The sequence below is a fragment of the Takifugu flavidus genome, chromosome 14 (genome assembly GCF_003711565.1).
Source record: "Takifugu flavidus isolate HTHZ2018 chromosome 14, ASM371156v2, whole genome shotgun sequence".
NCBI classification, from domain to species: domain Eukaryota; kingdom Metazoa; phylum Chordata; class Actinopteri; order Tetraodontiformes; family Tetraodontidae; genus Takifugu; species Takifugu flavidus.
In genome coordinates, this window is record NC_079533.1 from 8,896,884 (window position 1) to 8,911,583 (window position 14,700).

At 43.6% G+C, this 14,700-nt stretch overlaps 3 protein-coding genes across 5 annotated transcripts; 2 read left to right on the forward strand and 1 right to left on the reverse strand.

Moving 5' to 3' along the window:
- Positions 1-133: 133 nt before the first annotated feature.
- rb1 (retinoblastoma 1) lies at positions 134-14,339 on the reverse strand. 3 transcript variants are annotated; one of them, XM_057054174.1, is made up of 28 exons: positions 14,055-14,339; positions 13,846-13,976; positions 13,131-13,251; positions 12,834-12,937; positions 12,593-12,727; positions 12,468-12,506; positions 12,278-12,327; positions 12,014-12,124; positions 11,780-11,925; positions 11,589-11,666; positions 10,758-10,867; positions 10,598-10,672; positions 10,327-10,414; positions 10,131-10,247; positions 9,999-10,055; positions 9,814-9,845; positions 9,624-9,700; positions 9,322-9,542; positions 2,957-3,072; positions 2,423-2,577; positions 2,182-2,327; positions 1,999-2,103; positions 1,793-1,906; positions 1,536-1,684; positions 1,390-1,420; positions 1,163-1,305; positions 1,031-1,077; positions 134-949 (listed from the first exon to the last, which is right to left on the reverse strand). In XM_057054174.1, exons 2-28 carry the CDS (start codon positions 13,953-13,955, stop codon positions 885-887), a joined length of 2,742 nt encoding a protein of 913 aa, XP_056910154.1. In that variant the 5' UTR covers positions 13,956-13,976; positions 14,055-14,339; the 3' UTR covers positions 134-884. The 3 variants fall into 3 exon arrangements, with proteins under 3 accessions (XP_056910154.1, XP_056910153.1, XP_056910155.1); XM_057054173.1 differs by having other exon boundaries at positions 13,846-14,335; XM_057054175.1 differs by lacking the exons at positions 13,846-13,976; positions 14,055-14,339 and adding an exon at positions 13,349-13,751.
- Positions 3,184-6,047, forward strand: LOC130537383 (lysophosphatidic acid receptor 6-like). The gene has a single exon (XM_057054179.1). It carries the CDS (start codon positions 4,060-4,062, stop codon positions 5,134-5,136), a length of 1,077 nt encoding a protein of 358 aa, XP_056910159.1. The 5' UTR covers positions 3,184-4,059; the 3' UTR covers positions 5,137-6,047.
- Positions 7,663-8,782, forward strand: LOC130537384 (lysophosphatidic acid receptor 6-like). Its single transcript, XM_057054180.1, has one exon. It carries the CDS (start codon positions 7,750-7,752, stop codon positions 8,737-8,739), a length of 990 nt encoding a protein of 329 aa, XP_056910160.1. The 5' UTR covers positions 7,663-7,749; the 3' UTR covers positions 8,740-8,782.
- Positions 14,340-14,700: the final 361 nt, after the last annotated feature.

Below are 14,700 nucleotides of genomic sequence, written 5' to 3' on the forward strand. Positions count from 1 at the left end.
TCCATGATAATTATCCTCCTCTGCACGTCTGTACAACCACATGTATGATATAAGTGGACTCACACTAGTGTTCCAAAAGAATCGATGTGGGGGAAAGAAAGACAAGAATTATTAACTGCTTTCAAACAACTAGTTCATTAAAGAGTAATATTCCATTTTTAATTTAAAAACTTTAATAATCAACATTTTTAGCAATAATTTCCTTACAACACATGTTCTTTTGTTCTTTGTCATGTCATATTCTTTTAAAGGCGCTTCCAATTTCAAAAATTAACAAATGTGACCGCCGAAAATCTTTACAACCAGAAGTAAAACAAAACATCTAAAAGTACATACACATAGATCGTATAACAAAAAGAGAAATTAATCAAATTTTGGACCTATATCAATGTGGTTTGAGTGCAAACACAGAGGGCCTCCACGAAATAAATCCAATTGTTTTATAGACCTCCTCTAGAACGTTGTCCTTTTCAAAATAAAAGCACCCTCTGAACATGGCATTTAAAACTTTTAGGAAGAGAGCTCATGATTTCACCAAAGATGTGGCATCATGATTTATATAACTCAAGTCTGAAGAGATGTGAGAGAGTGAGAATTAACCATCTCTTTTCTCATCTGTGGATGAAAACAATGATCCTTTACAATAACCACAAATCAATAACACTTGTAAAAACAAAAGTAGTGTCCAACAGGTCAGAGTTTAAATTGAAAGATATTTAACAAAGTTCAGTTAAAACTTCAAAAACGAGAATTAAGTCCTCTATTCACATATAACTCCTCACACAAAGTTAAATACAAACTAAAATCTGACACTAAATGTACAAAGAAAACAGATCTGACTTCCTGTGTGAACAAACAGTGCAGGACAGCTCAGTAGGTTCCAGTTACTCCCTCCTCGATTCGGCGTCTTCCTTCATTTTCTGCTCCTGCATGCGACTCCGAGTAGAGGCTATGAGACAGAAATAAAGGAGAGAAAGTGTCACTAAGAGTAGAAAATAGGAATTTAGTGTATGAAGCCGGTGGGACTTACTCATTTCTGTAAGTTTCTGTATCAGTGTGGAATCTCCTCCAGATTTGCTATGAATTCAAATGTAGAGAATAAATGAAAAAGAGGTCCATTCTCTTTGAAATGGCAAATATCATATCTACAATCATGTCAAACCTGCCATCGGCCTCATCCTGGCCGTCCATATCAAATCGTAACCTCTTGAGAGGTTTAGGAGTTGATCCCAGATCCAGGCTCCTCTTAAAGGAGCGGTCGCCACTGTTGACCATCTGGTTGATCTTCTGAAACCGATTAATTAGCTGCAGAAAGACAGAAGAAACCAGAAACGTGAGGAAGCTCGCTGCATTCTGCCCTTGGTAAAACCAGACCAACATGGCACATACCCCAAAAGGTTCCCCAATTGATACCAACATTCTGCAAATGCAAAAAACAAATTAATGAATGAACAAACCATAAATAAAAACAGATGTTTGCAACCCTTCCTTTCATTTTCCCACAACCATCCCTTCAGTCTGTGACCCAAACTCACCGAGAGCGAGGAGTCATCATGCCCGGAGACATACGGGGGCTTTTCATGGGAGAGATGTAAACGTTGCTGCTAACAGGCACACGCAAAGGTGAATTGGGGAACTTGTATGGGCTGCGGGGTATTTGTGGGATGGGAGAGAGTGTGGGTGGCTGTCAAATCCCAAAGAGAAAAATGAAGTTAACGACATGCACATCAATCTGACTGCAGGGTGATATTAAAGTCCAGACAGGTGCTTCTGTGGTGGATGTGTGTCATACCCTGGTAGAAGCATACTGCAGGATGTTGGTTTTCAGTTTCTGCATGAATACTAGGTTGTAGAAGACAATAATGGAGTCATAGTTTCCGTCAGTGGTCAACACATGCTTGAAAGTCTGCAGCGTGGGAACACATGAAATGAATCCGATAGAATATCATATCATATTTCAAATGCAACAGTCGTTTAAAAGCAAAGAGGAGCCATTACATCCTGGCTGGTGTTGGGCATGTTCTTGTATGCTGTGACGATGGTCTTGAAGCGCAGATCAACAGTCTTTACTTTACAGATGGCGTACATGGCACACATCATCAACTGCAGGAGCCATGAGACAAACAACAATAAGACACGGTCAAGTTAATAAGAGCACGCAAGCAAGTTTAGTCAGGTGACCTGGTCAAGGTGACGATCTCTCATCAGCTCGTGTTCGTGCTGCAGAGTGTGCTGGAACAGGGTCCATATGATCGGCTCCAGCTCAGGGTGAGAGGACAGCAGGTAAGAGCAGAGCATTTTCAGCCTCGTGTAGGCCAGCCGGTACACTGCAGAGACGGAACGAGCCACAGTCCTCTTACATCTAAAGAGCTCAGCTTCAAGGAACTGGAAAAGAACGTTCAGGAGGCAATCGGTGTCTTACACTTCTTATAGAAGAGACTGAGAGAGTTTGACTTCAGGGGTCGTGCAGGCTGGCTGACAGGCTGAGTTGGAGGTTGAGATGAGGCCTGAGTGTTGGGAGAGGCTGCCGTCTCAGGGGGGAGGACGCGGAGACCCGGACGCACCGGGGACAGATATCTAAACACAATGTACTCTGTCAAATATGTAAAATATCAACATTCCCTTCAAACTAAATGCTCATAAGAAGACCTAAAATATGTCTATATAATACAACTAAAATGGTTATTACAGTTTCAGCATAAGGTTTAAATGACTTTCCAGTTACAATGAATCCTGTAAATTAAAAAAAAAAAAAAGGACAAGGATGTTTCATATTCCGACTGAATCTTTCCCTTTGTCGAGCTTTGTTGTTTGTGACTGTGCATGAGGTTTGTAAATATATAAAACAAGACTGAAAATTAAGTGGGAATGTTGAGTAAAGTACCAGACACGTACAACCTAGCAGAGACATTATAGAAGTGAATTAGTGAGTGCTGCATGCACGGGTGGAACTCACAGGTCTGCGGCAGTGTGGTTGTGCTGTAGTGGTTGGCTGAAATTTGCTGTAGTTTCCACCTGTTCTGCCGTTTCCCCCTCGTGCTCCTGCCTGAGTAAATCAAACAGAGGCGAGCCCTGCACAGACACACAAACTCATGAACTTTCTACCTTTATTTGGCCGGCAAACCACAATTAATCTCTTTAAGAGACCATTTCTGCAGCTGTGACTTTCATTTGCTGCAAGTAGTGAGTTTATACATATCCTGTGGGAAACGTTGAGGCTGACAATAATTCACGTGTTGTGTGTTCTTACAGGGGGAGGGGGTGGTTTACTGCTCAGCTATTTCCACATTGCCTGCAGGTACTGACTTGCTGCTTGTACGTTCTAATACCAAACATGCCGCACCTAGCCGACGCCACCACCTGACGGCATTCGGTGACAGCAGCAGGGCCAAACTGTAGTGTAGAGAAATGTGGCAGTCCTGGTCCTTTCCTTTTGGCATGAAACATTTAAACGAATAAGAAAAATTTCCCAGAAGTTTGTGTAAATGCAGGTGTTACATTTCAAAGAAAAAAGTATGCGCCTACTGTAAGGCTGACTGAATTTCCCATATTCAAAACAATGGGAGGACTTTCATCTCACCAGTGGCTCCTCCCTTCTAGGCGCCACACCGGCTTCTGCCTCTGACACTCTACTAGGGTTGTGATTTATGACAGGCAGCAGAAAAACTCCTGGAACGTGAAAGCAACGATCGCCAGCCCCCCCACCGCCAGGGCTGCTGTGGGAATAAACAGGAGAAGGAGAGCCGGAGCAAACCAGCTGGCTGTTCACAGATCTGAGGAGATTCTCATCCACAAGAAGAGAAACGCGACCGGGACAGACTGAACGCTTCATTTGAATGAGGAGTTTGGGACCTGCGGTTCAGGTCTTACGCAAGGAATACTCAAGCTGAGCGCTTTGGATAAGCCTGCAGGTATTTGGTGGCTGTGCTGTATGCTTCCATTTTCATTATCCAAGAACTATATCGAGCGCTCTGCAATAACTCAGGACGGGACGTCTGTGGGTCGCATATACGGAGGAAGTACGCACTAAATGTTCCAAATTTGGCATTTTGAACAAAAATGTCTATCAGCACTATTCCGACTCTTGGCATCAGCACAAATGCCAGTCAAATGACTATGAGCTGTAACAAGAGTGATGAGTTCAAGTACCCTCTGTACAGTACGGTTTTCAGCATTGTCTTTATAATTGGACTCATATTCAACCTGCTGTCTATATACATTTTCGCCTGCACGCTGAAGATGCGGAACGAGACCACGACGTACATGATAAACCTCATCGTTTCAGACTCTCTCTTCGTCCTCAGCCTGCCCTTTCGGATTCATTACTTCAGTAATCGTAACTGGCTGTTTGGAAGTGTGCTGTGCAAGGTCTCCGTGGCTCTGTTTTACACCAACATGTACGGCAGCATCCTCTTCCTCACCTGCATCAGCATTGACCGTTTCTTGGCCATCGTGCACCCGTTCCGATCGCAGCGCATACGCACTAAAAGGAACGCCAAACTAGCCTGCTGTGCAGTGTGGGTGATGGTGCTCTCTGGAAGTGTGCCCACTGGGTTCCTCTTGGACACCACCTCGCCCAACTCAACTACAAATTACTGTTTTGAAAATTACTCCCAAACGCAGTGGAAGTCTGAGCTATACAAGGTGGTCGTATTTATCGAGACCATGGGATTCATCATCCCTTTAATGCTCAACGTCTTCTGCTCCATCATGGTTTTACGGACGCTCAGGAGACCTCAAACCATCTCCCGCGGAGGGGCACTCAACAAGTCAAAAATCTTGAGGATGATTGTTGTGCATTTGCTGATCTTCTGCTTCTGTTTTATTCCATATAATGTCAATCTGATTTTCTACTCCATGGTCCGTACCAATGTTCTGAAGGGATGCTACGCAGAGTACGTGGTGAGAACCATCTACCCCATTGCTCTGTGCCTCGCAGTCACCAACTGCTGTTTCGATCCCGTCATTTATTACTTCACTTCAGAGACCATTCAGAGCTCCATCAGACGAAAGTCCACCATGTGGTACAAAGGTGTCAGGCTGTTTGACAGAATACAGACCGACAGCATGCAGAACAGTCCAAAAACAGTTCCAAAAAGCATTCATCTGAGGACTACACAAAACAATGACATTTGAAATTGCAGCCTGAATGTGACACGGCGACTGAGTGGACATTATTCTGAGGACAGCGGGAGATGCAGTTTGACCCTCAAGATCCAGAAAGAAAACCGTCCAAGCATAAAGACGGTTCCTCTACTGGACAGCACAGACTTTAGGCTGGCTCAAGTTTGGTAATGTAGATTGTTCTGCCAGGAAATGATTTTTTCTATGTGTACTAGAAGAGAGAGACAGTGTAGGACTAACCACAGTTGTGTGGTTAGTCCTACATTTTCAGTTCCTGTTTTTAAAAAAAATAAAAAAAATAAAAATAAAAAAGCAGCTTTGAAAATGATAAAGTAGTATTACAAATGTAATGTACAAAACTAAGCATTTTAAAATAGTTGTGGCCTCAAAAGGCTTTCAAGCACTTTATATTGAGTAGGCATAGAAGCTTTTGTCTTTTTTATTAAGATTAAGATGGACTTTATTCATCCCCGTGGGGAAATTGAATTGAAATTTATTGAACCAGGAAATAAAATTATTCTTAACCGTAAAAGCTTTGGGAGCCTGAAATTCATTTGATGTTTAACAGTAGGGAGAACAACGTGTTAATATGTCACCAGTCTTAGTCACCAGGGCACTAATCTGCAGGTATTACAGGTGCTGACTCTCATAGGCCAGTACCATGTAGATAAAGCCAATAAACCTCAACATGGGAATTTCAGGTGCGGTCAATGTTTTGCGCTTAAGTCACCTGCAACCGACTGAAGATTGAGAACAAAATCAGAGTCGAGTCTTCAGTTTTAGTTTAAACCAAAGTCTGATCTGGAACTGAGGCATCCTGCTGCTGGTGCCATCAAAATACCGCACCCATATTCAAATCCACATGGCTCACACGGCTACATTACTGATAACCTAGTCCCTCAAAACTAAAGTCAAAGGGAGCGTGCAGACACACTGTGGCTTTCATATTTGACTCTTCTTGTAAATGTGTGAGTGAAACTGCATTCCAGCAGAGAGGCTTGGCCTGAGGGTCTGCACTGACAATCCTCATCACCAGACGCATGTTGTGAAACCCAAGCAGGTGAGAACTTGCCTCTGACGGCAGTAGGGCGTCTCTAAAACACAGGAAAGTACGGATTTGTGTAGTCCGAGACAAACCTGCTCATTAGCCTAGAATAAAATCACAACGTACCTAATGTACAGCCATTTTTTAAAAAAGAAAACACTAGTTAGTACTCCACTTCATGATGCAACCAGACTTCCTCATGTACTAATCTGAATATGTGTTTTATACAGATGTCATTTTGGCAAATTTTCCCAACCCAAATACTAACACACTTTTAGTTTCATTACACAGACACATTGGTTGACTAGCTGTCAAATCCAAACTTGTATGAGCTGAAAACCTGATCTTTTTTAGACAACTGTTGCCGTAGAGGTCTCATTTTGCTTACAGATGGGTGTCAAATGAACATAAACAGGAATTCGACCGTCTCATTTAACAGAAATATAACTGCTGTCACTCAGAAAACGAGGACACTCCCAAGTTCATGTAGCGATCGTTAGTGCGAGTTCATTAAATTGGATGCAAAGAACAAACTGGCAGAAGAGTGTGTAGAAGGACGGAGAGAGGGAGAGACTGATGGGGACTAAAATGGGAGTGTAGGCGTGAACTGCAATCAGTTTCATTTGCACAGCCACAGCCTCACAACATCCCATCACTGCATGGATGCTATCCCAAAGCTGGTGAGTAATTCCTTGTCATTGTTCTTCAATCCTACTGCGTGTTTCCTCTAAAGGAATAAAAGTCCAGAATGAAGCAATTAATGGTCCTTTCCTCAAGGTTTGGTGGATAATGTGCGGATTAGAGGGTCCTGTAGGGTATTCTGACTCACAAGAAAAAGAATAATCAACTTCAAATAAGGGCAGGAATAATTTGAAAGAAAAAAAAAAAGGGAGAAAATGTGTTTTAGTTGCTAAAATTGTCAGGGATAAAGGCATTTATGATAAATTAGAAACAGTTGTGCTAGTGTGAGTGACTTCATAATTTTATAGAGACTTTCATGCAAAATTAGGGCAATTTTTTTTAATTCTCCCATGGACGTTGTGATTCAACTCTTTCACTGAGAGGAGAAAAAAATGGGTAAAATTAGCAAAAACATTTTTCTGGAGCTCCACATATTATGAAGCAGAAATTTGCTCACAAAGTGCAGCCAAAAGAATTTTAGATGAAGATCTGATAAATCCACACAAGTTTATGAGCACCAATAAATGTGGAACAGCAGAGTGATAGTGCCACACAACCATGTGTCTTTTTGCCCCCCTAATGAAACCAAATGTTTGCTTGTTTTATGAGAGCAGGAATTTGCAGTTAAATTTTATTTGCAGTATTCACCCGACTGTCGCCAAGCATATCAAATATTAATCCAGCCGTGTTAGCTGTAGCACTGGATCCGTGTCTCTTCAGCAAATTTACATTTCATAAAAAAGCAGAAGTTGATTAAGTTTGTACTTGTTGCAGGTTTAACTGCTCCAACAGAAGCAATAAAGACACCCTCGCCTTCTACCTTAAGTTTACTTAAAACCAGTCTGATTTGAGGACCGATCTGCATTTTTAAGCACCGGAGAGGTGCGCCGTGTAAAAACATGGTGCTGGGAAACGCCAGCGGCGAGCCCGCCGTAGCACAGGCGCCTCTGTCGAACTGCACCGTAGACATCAGTTACAGCCTCACTTTCTATCAAGTGTCCTACAGCGTCATCTTCCTGGTGGCCGTGGTCACCCACGGCATGGCGTTGCACCGACTGTGCCTTTCTGCCTGCACCATGAGCAGCACGGCCATTTACATGATCAGTCTGTCGGCTGCAGATCTGTTTTTCGTAATCTCACTCCCTCTGAGAGTCTACTTCTACCACCAGAAGGCCAGAGCTTTGTCCTCAAAGACGGGAGACGCATCCAATTGGACCTCTGGTGTCGTATACTGCCACCTCACCTTCATCCTCAAGTACATCAGCCTGTACGGAGGCATCTTCTTCCTCATGTGCATCGCTGTGGACCGCTACTTTGCCGTGGTGCACCCGCTGGCGTTGCCACACCGCAGGATGCGTATCGCACAGCTGGTGAGCGGAGGCATCTGGTGCCTGGTTCTGGGGATCAGCCTGGGCCTGCCCCTGCTCCGCTCCGCAGCCGCGCGGCCTCAACACCCCTGCCTGCTCGACCCGTCCTCGCCGCATCACCACGCCATCATCCTGGTTGCCCTGGGGTTGGTTCTGGGGTCGTTTCTGCTGCCCGCCGCGCTTCTGCTCTACAGCTACTGCAAGGTGCTGAGCGTGCTGCGCCACCCCAGACGCCGCTCCCGCAGCCAACTTCGCAGTCGCCGACACACCCTCACTGTTATTTACTGGGTGCTGGGGGTCTTCCTGGTGTGCTTCGTTCCGTACCACGTCAACCTGCTGGTGTACACGCTCACGCACGTGGGGCTGCTGCAGCACTGTGGCCTGGCCAAAGCGACCATGGCGCTGCACCCTGTGGCGCTGTCTTTAGCAAGCTCCAACTGCTGCCTCAATCCACTCATCTACTATTTCTCCAGCAGTCTGGTGCACAAGGAGGCGTCTCATAAAGGCAGCGGTAGCCAGTGACAGAATAAAGGGAGCGATTCTGACAGGACAAAACGGACCAGCACACGAGGTAGCGTGGAAAAAAAGAGCCATTACTATGAGCGTTCTTGGTTCCGAGAGCACTTGTTTCCAAGTTTTTGTGACCCGATTGTACTCGGGTGTTGAAGATTGTTAGACCTGTTGTTAAAATACGTCTCCAGGACGAGACAATCAACCAATCAAAATCCAGCCTATCAACACAGAGCCCGTCCTCAAAATACGAGTGTCTATCAGTTACCGCTCAGCTTGGCAACACGACAGGCTCGGAAACGTTACGTGCCAGCTTTATTTTGACACAAAATAATGTATTTAAACTATTCCTAATGTGTGGATTTTTCCTTATGTAGTGGGTCCGCCTGTTGAATTCATGTAGAACAACTCATTTGACATATATAATGATCAAATATTTCTGAACACGTCGATGTTGTATTTATATAAGATGGTGCACTCCGGATATATTAAGAATAGATTAGGGAGCATCGGCATGTGAGTTGTCTGTATGTTATTTACTAATTTCATTAAACATTGTAGTAGCTGTAGCGTTGTTAGGGGATACAAACTGACCGTCCTCCATGCAATCCTCTCCATGATGAGGTTCTCACAGGTCTCCAGGTGTTTCACGATGTCTTTGCTCAGAGTGGGGTCAGCCTTGATGAAACTCTCGATGACTTTGTAGAAGTCAAAGGCAGTGAGTTCGACCACATCCAGTATCCAGGGGAAGCACATGTTCCTTTCTGTGGCGTCACCGCCGCCCTGGTTGTATCCCCCGGTCTTAAAACTGCTCTCTAATCACAAGGAGCAAACATTTTAGGTTTATTGTTTTGATTGTGATGACAGTGGATCTATAAACTAATTACAGGGCGCACCTCCATAGGTTGCCATGACCACCTCCAGAGCACAGGCCAGCAGGGATGTGTGGAACGTGGAGTCATTTAGGAGTTTGCTAGAATAAAAATCAAATCGGCTTAACAGAAATCAATCATACACAATCAACGGAAACAACAGCTGGCAGCGAGTCGGTGAGCATCACCTCGGTAACCTGATTTAAATACACACCTGAAATTTTGGACCGACAGCCGTTTCTCTTCCTACAAAAAGGAATGTTTAGGGTTGCATGTTATATTGTGGATTCAATTTAGCATTTCACAGGGAAATAATGAAATAACTGCTTGTGGAACATTTTGTGAAGACACGGGCGGAAACAGATTAAGCCGCCGTGAAATTAAATGAAATAAAAGTACCGATTTCAACATCGCCTCCATGATTTTGTAATACAGCTTCACTCCAAGGTTAAATCTCTGAAAGGGAAAAGAAGTATATAATCAGGTGTGAAATGTAAAGATTACTGCCACGGTTCTCCTCTTGATTCCCACCTGTCTGCCGAGCGTCACGCAGTGGGGGCCGACGGCCTGACCGAACCTTTGACTGAACGTCTCCCCGAATGTCTCCAGACGCTTTACTACATCCTGAGTTGGATCCACAGTGCAATTCTATTGACAGGACAATATGGCTGTCAAACTGTTCAGACCTGTCATCATTTTGTTTGTCAGAAGAAATTCAAAAACCAACTTTGAAATACGTAGCCAGGTTAGTAGAAGGCTGGTCCCCGCTGGAGGTGAGATCTCCCCGCAGCTGCTGAATGGAGGTCATCGCAGCTCTGGTGACACAATTCAAACTTTGTTTAGTAAGACATATTCCTTTTTTTAGATACCAATAGCTTTAGAAATAAAATTCCTGTACCATGAATATCTCAATGGGTAAATAGAAAGTCTAAAAAAATGTGTTTAACGGGTAAAAAAAAACAGGTTAAAAAGCGAATGTTATGTGCGAGACGGCTCACCTGATAGGAGTCTGAGGAGGGATGAGGGTGCTGTCTTCATCTGACATCTTCTTTGGTGTTCTCTCTACCTGAGACCTGAAGGCAGGTAAACTGTTTACGTGCCATTATCTGAACTCAACATTCATGTAAATTTGCTGCACAGTGAAGAAAGAGAATTTACATGTCAACTTTGGGCACAAGAACAGTCTCATCTCCATCCAGGAACAGCCGTCCGTCAAAGTCTCTGCTCTTGAGGTAATGTTCCTGGTACTGTTGGTCGAGGCCTTTTCCCTGTGGTGAAAGGGTCCAAAGTCACAAGTAGCTAAATGACTCCCGACATATGAGGGTAAACACTGTTGTGACACCCTTTTCCGGTCTGCCTGACATTTTTTTGATTTTTCATGTACCAGAAGTGCTAAAAACTAATTATTGTATTTAGCATCATGATTACAATCTGACTTGTGACAAATCAGATTACACATTGGTGTGAGATGTAATTATGTGGGATGTAAATGGATTCCATTAACCTCTCCGTACTCATGCAAACAAAATAGTCCGACTTGCAGAGATCAGCTCTATAAAATGTTTTTCAATACACGCTGGTCCCCTGCTGAGCATCAGATCGACACGGTGAGACCTACACAATATTCACACAGTGCAGTTGTGCAAATAAAGTACGCACCCATCTGTTGCTGCGGCAATGTCGCCATAAAACAAATATGTCAATGCAGTGTTTCTGTATGAGCAAACAGTAGTGTCCTGCCTCTGTTTCATGCCTAACTCTGTAATGTGCTGTTAACACACCAAAACGATCCTCTTCCTGAACACACATTTTCCCTGACATCATATAATGTGAAAACAAACAGGTAGGAAATGTAGGGGGGGCAGCCAACAGCTGTCACACACTCGTTCTATGGTGGCAACAATGAGCGGAATGAGATCAGCAGTGGAAGCATAAGTGGAGAGCAAGACAAACAGTGACGCAGGTGTTGGGACAATCAACCCCACCAACCTGAGGAAGATGCGCAGATCCTGACAGATCGAGTGAGTCCAGGAAAGCTGAGAAACTGGTCTGATACACATTCTTCACCTGCAAGCAAAATATAGGTGTAAATGAGACAAGATAAGTAGTTTGTAAAGTTGTAGTTGTGCCAAAAGTTCAGCTATAGTATATCTATAGGAAACAGGGCATGGGGCTCATACCTCTTCAGAATTGCAATCATTCTCTTGGCACAAGGTTTTGAGAAGCTGTAGATCCACCTCTGACTCCGGAAGTCGGGACTTAGCTTTGCTCTGGCTGCGGCGAGCTGTTCTCCCAGGAGGGCTCTGAACTTTGCTGATCGCCGATTCTGAGCGATAAAAGTACACCAACTCTTTGTCAGCCCTCGTGACAGCAAGAATTCTATGACAAAAACATACAGTGATCCTGAAACTCACTGTAAAGAGGTTGGAGAAGATCTGGGGGGCAGCGCTTGATGCAGAACTCCAGGGTGCAAAGGAGCAGCTGGAATGATATGACCAGGTCATCCTCCATCTGCAGAGCTCTTCCTGCAGAATGTAGCACATGAGATGCATCAATACAACAGAGCTGAAGGAAACATGTTTTTCCAAATGGTTTATGGCTGAAAATCAAGATGGAAGGAAAGCGCATGAAAACTACACCATCAAATGTATTTTGTTACGTTTTGACGCCTAACCTACCCTTTGCCAAAAGAAACATTGTCCAGCAGGTCCGAATGGTCTCCTTCTCTCTGGAAAAAGACAGTGGACTGTCAGGCTTGCATCTACATCATATATAGCATAGCACACAACTGTAAAAACATGACCTTGTAGATACTAAACTAGTGCAACGTGTACAGACTCTCACGTTGCAGAGAAATGTCCAGCTTACTTGTTATCAGAAACTGAAGCAAAGACGCTTTTGCATGTTCTGAAAGAAAAAATAAACATATCAATTACGAACCTTCGCCTGGACATCTTTGCATGTGTCAAGCACCTGTGGATGTCTTCACTTACTTCTCAAACCTCTGGTAGAGAGCCAGCATCACATCGTACTTCTTCTCTAGATGTGACAATGCTGAATTCACCTTTGTGCTTATTGTATCCAAGTTGACATCCATTTTCCTCACTAGAGCCAAAAACTGCTTTACACTACAAAATGAAACAAAAATGTCAGAGGAAAGAAAAAGAAAAACGAATACAAACCAGTCATTTAGAACTGGAAACCAGTCTTATACAAATGATGTTTGACACTCACTTCAGACTGACTGCTTTCAGCAGCTGAGTCAGGGTGAAGGAGGCCGTATCCATGTCGGTCACTGTTGCAAACAGACACGACCCCCACAGGCTCTTCTGGCTGTCCTGAGATTAAAGCAATTACATTTTATAAAAGTTTTCTACCATTTATCAGGGAGATGAAGACACAAATTACCCTGCAGACATGTGATCTATGATCCATATACATGGTTTTATCCTCACTATAATGCTAATTATTATAAAGGAGCAACAGGATCTCAGGTCTCCACTTTAGAGAGACGTTCCTGTATATACGTACTTCGAGTTCTTCCACTGAGTCTTGAATAGTTTTCCACAACGTCCAGGCATGGTCACACACCAGATCCGTGACATGCAGACTCTTGCACAAGGTCACAAACTCGGTTTCCTTGTCTCTGTGTCTGGAGGATGGAGGTGAGTCAGTCAGAGTCAGCACATCTGTACAGATGACCCAGTCTATAACATAGTGAACTCTTTAGATATGAAAACACGTTTTACACTTTTAGCTGCAGGACACCGACCGACTGTCGACCGGTCCGACATAATCCAGTACCATGGCGCCATTTAGCCAGAGCTTCTACACGGATTTACACTTCGCTCAGTGGTTTCATGTGTAAAATCACTTCATTATCTTTGGTTCATTCTCTTCTGTCGGTTAGAGTCCAACCACGACAACGTTAGCAAAAACAAGGGCTGTCGTCTTGTGTCAGGTCACATGACACCGTGATATACTATCGCCCACCGGTTGTTAAAGATGTATATTCTATAAGTAGTTGCAAGTGGTCGAGACCTGTTAATACATAATAGTAACGGCTTTTATTGCGGTCGCACCGTGGAGCAAAGCGAAGCAGCCCCTTATATTTAGCAACAATAACACACAGCACACTGTAAAGTGAAGCTAACATCACCAAATACTCCGACAACAGTTGTCAAGTACATAATTATCCGTAAATAAATGAGGTGGATTTGAAAGGGCTGAGCAAGGTTTGTCTTACTTTTTAAAAGATAACTCTGTACTCTCTTTCTTGTCTTGAGAAACACTTTCAGCAATAGGCTTCGGCTCCTTGCTCTGTGACACCACGGTGTTGCGCTTTTTAGGTGGCATCTTTGTATCTAGTCAACGCACCTAATGGTAAAATGTAGTTAGTCAAAAGCAACTTTCGAAAATATAAATTCAACGTGCTAAGTTTAAAGCCCTACGCACGAGATTCGAGACAACAATACAACAAAATCCGACTTCCTGAAACGGCGACTTGTACGTTTGATTTGTATCAATGGTTTGCGGCGCGGATGATCGGGGCGGCGGGTGTCTCAAGACTTAGCTGCTTTTTAGATGCCCATTTCTGGTAGCTTTGAAATTGCAAGTCATTCATCGAGTTTTCTGACAAGAATGATGATCTTTGCGTGAGTTTCTATTTATAAGCAGCTCGTCGCAAAAGCTCAACATAAAGTCGGGTCGTCGGGACGCCACGATAACACAAAACGAACTAACCAAAGCCCACGCGCTTAAAAACGCGGGAAAATGTCTACGCAACATCCGCTTATTAGCATTTAAAGTCGGAAGTCGGAGATGCAATTGACGTCACAGGCGAATTGTTGAACGGTCCTCTGTTGATGTTGAATGGAGTTAATCTACTGGATAATAAGTGTTCGAACAATCATATCAGCAAGCACTTTGTTCAGAAAGATAAAACCGTTGTTCCATGTTGTTTTTTGGAGGTCAATTATCATGAACAGACTGGAAAAGAGCAAGGCTCCTCCGTTACAAATGTTGTATTCCAGTTAAAATAAAGAAGTACACTTTACATAGCTTCACAGCAAATTGCTGACAGCATTGTTGCAAAGTTTAC

Excerpts from the sequence above, each read along its gene's own strand:
- LOC130537383 (XM_057054179.1), top strand. The coding sequence starts at position 4,060 with ATGTCTATCAGCACTATTCCGACTCTTGGCATCAGCACAAATGCCAGT.
- LOC130537384 (XM_057054180.1), top strand. The coding sequence starts at position 7,750 with ATGGTGCTGGGAAACGCCAGCGGCGAGCCCGCCGTAGCACAGGCGCCT.
- rb1 (XM_057054174.1), bottom strand. The coding sequence starts at position 13,955 with ATGCCACCTAAAAAGCGCAACACCGTGGTGTCACAGAGCAAGGAGCCG. Across the intron at positions 12,328-12,467 it reads GCTTCAGTTTCTGATAACAA|AGAGAAGGAGACCATTCGGA; the intron begins GTAAGCTGGACA and ends GTCTTTTTCCAG. Across the intron at positions 9,543-9,623 it reads GGTCATGGCAACCTATGGAG|AGAGCAGTTTTAAGACCGGG; the intron begins GTGCGCCCTGTA and ends CCTTGTGATTAG.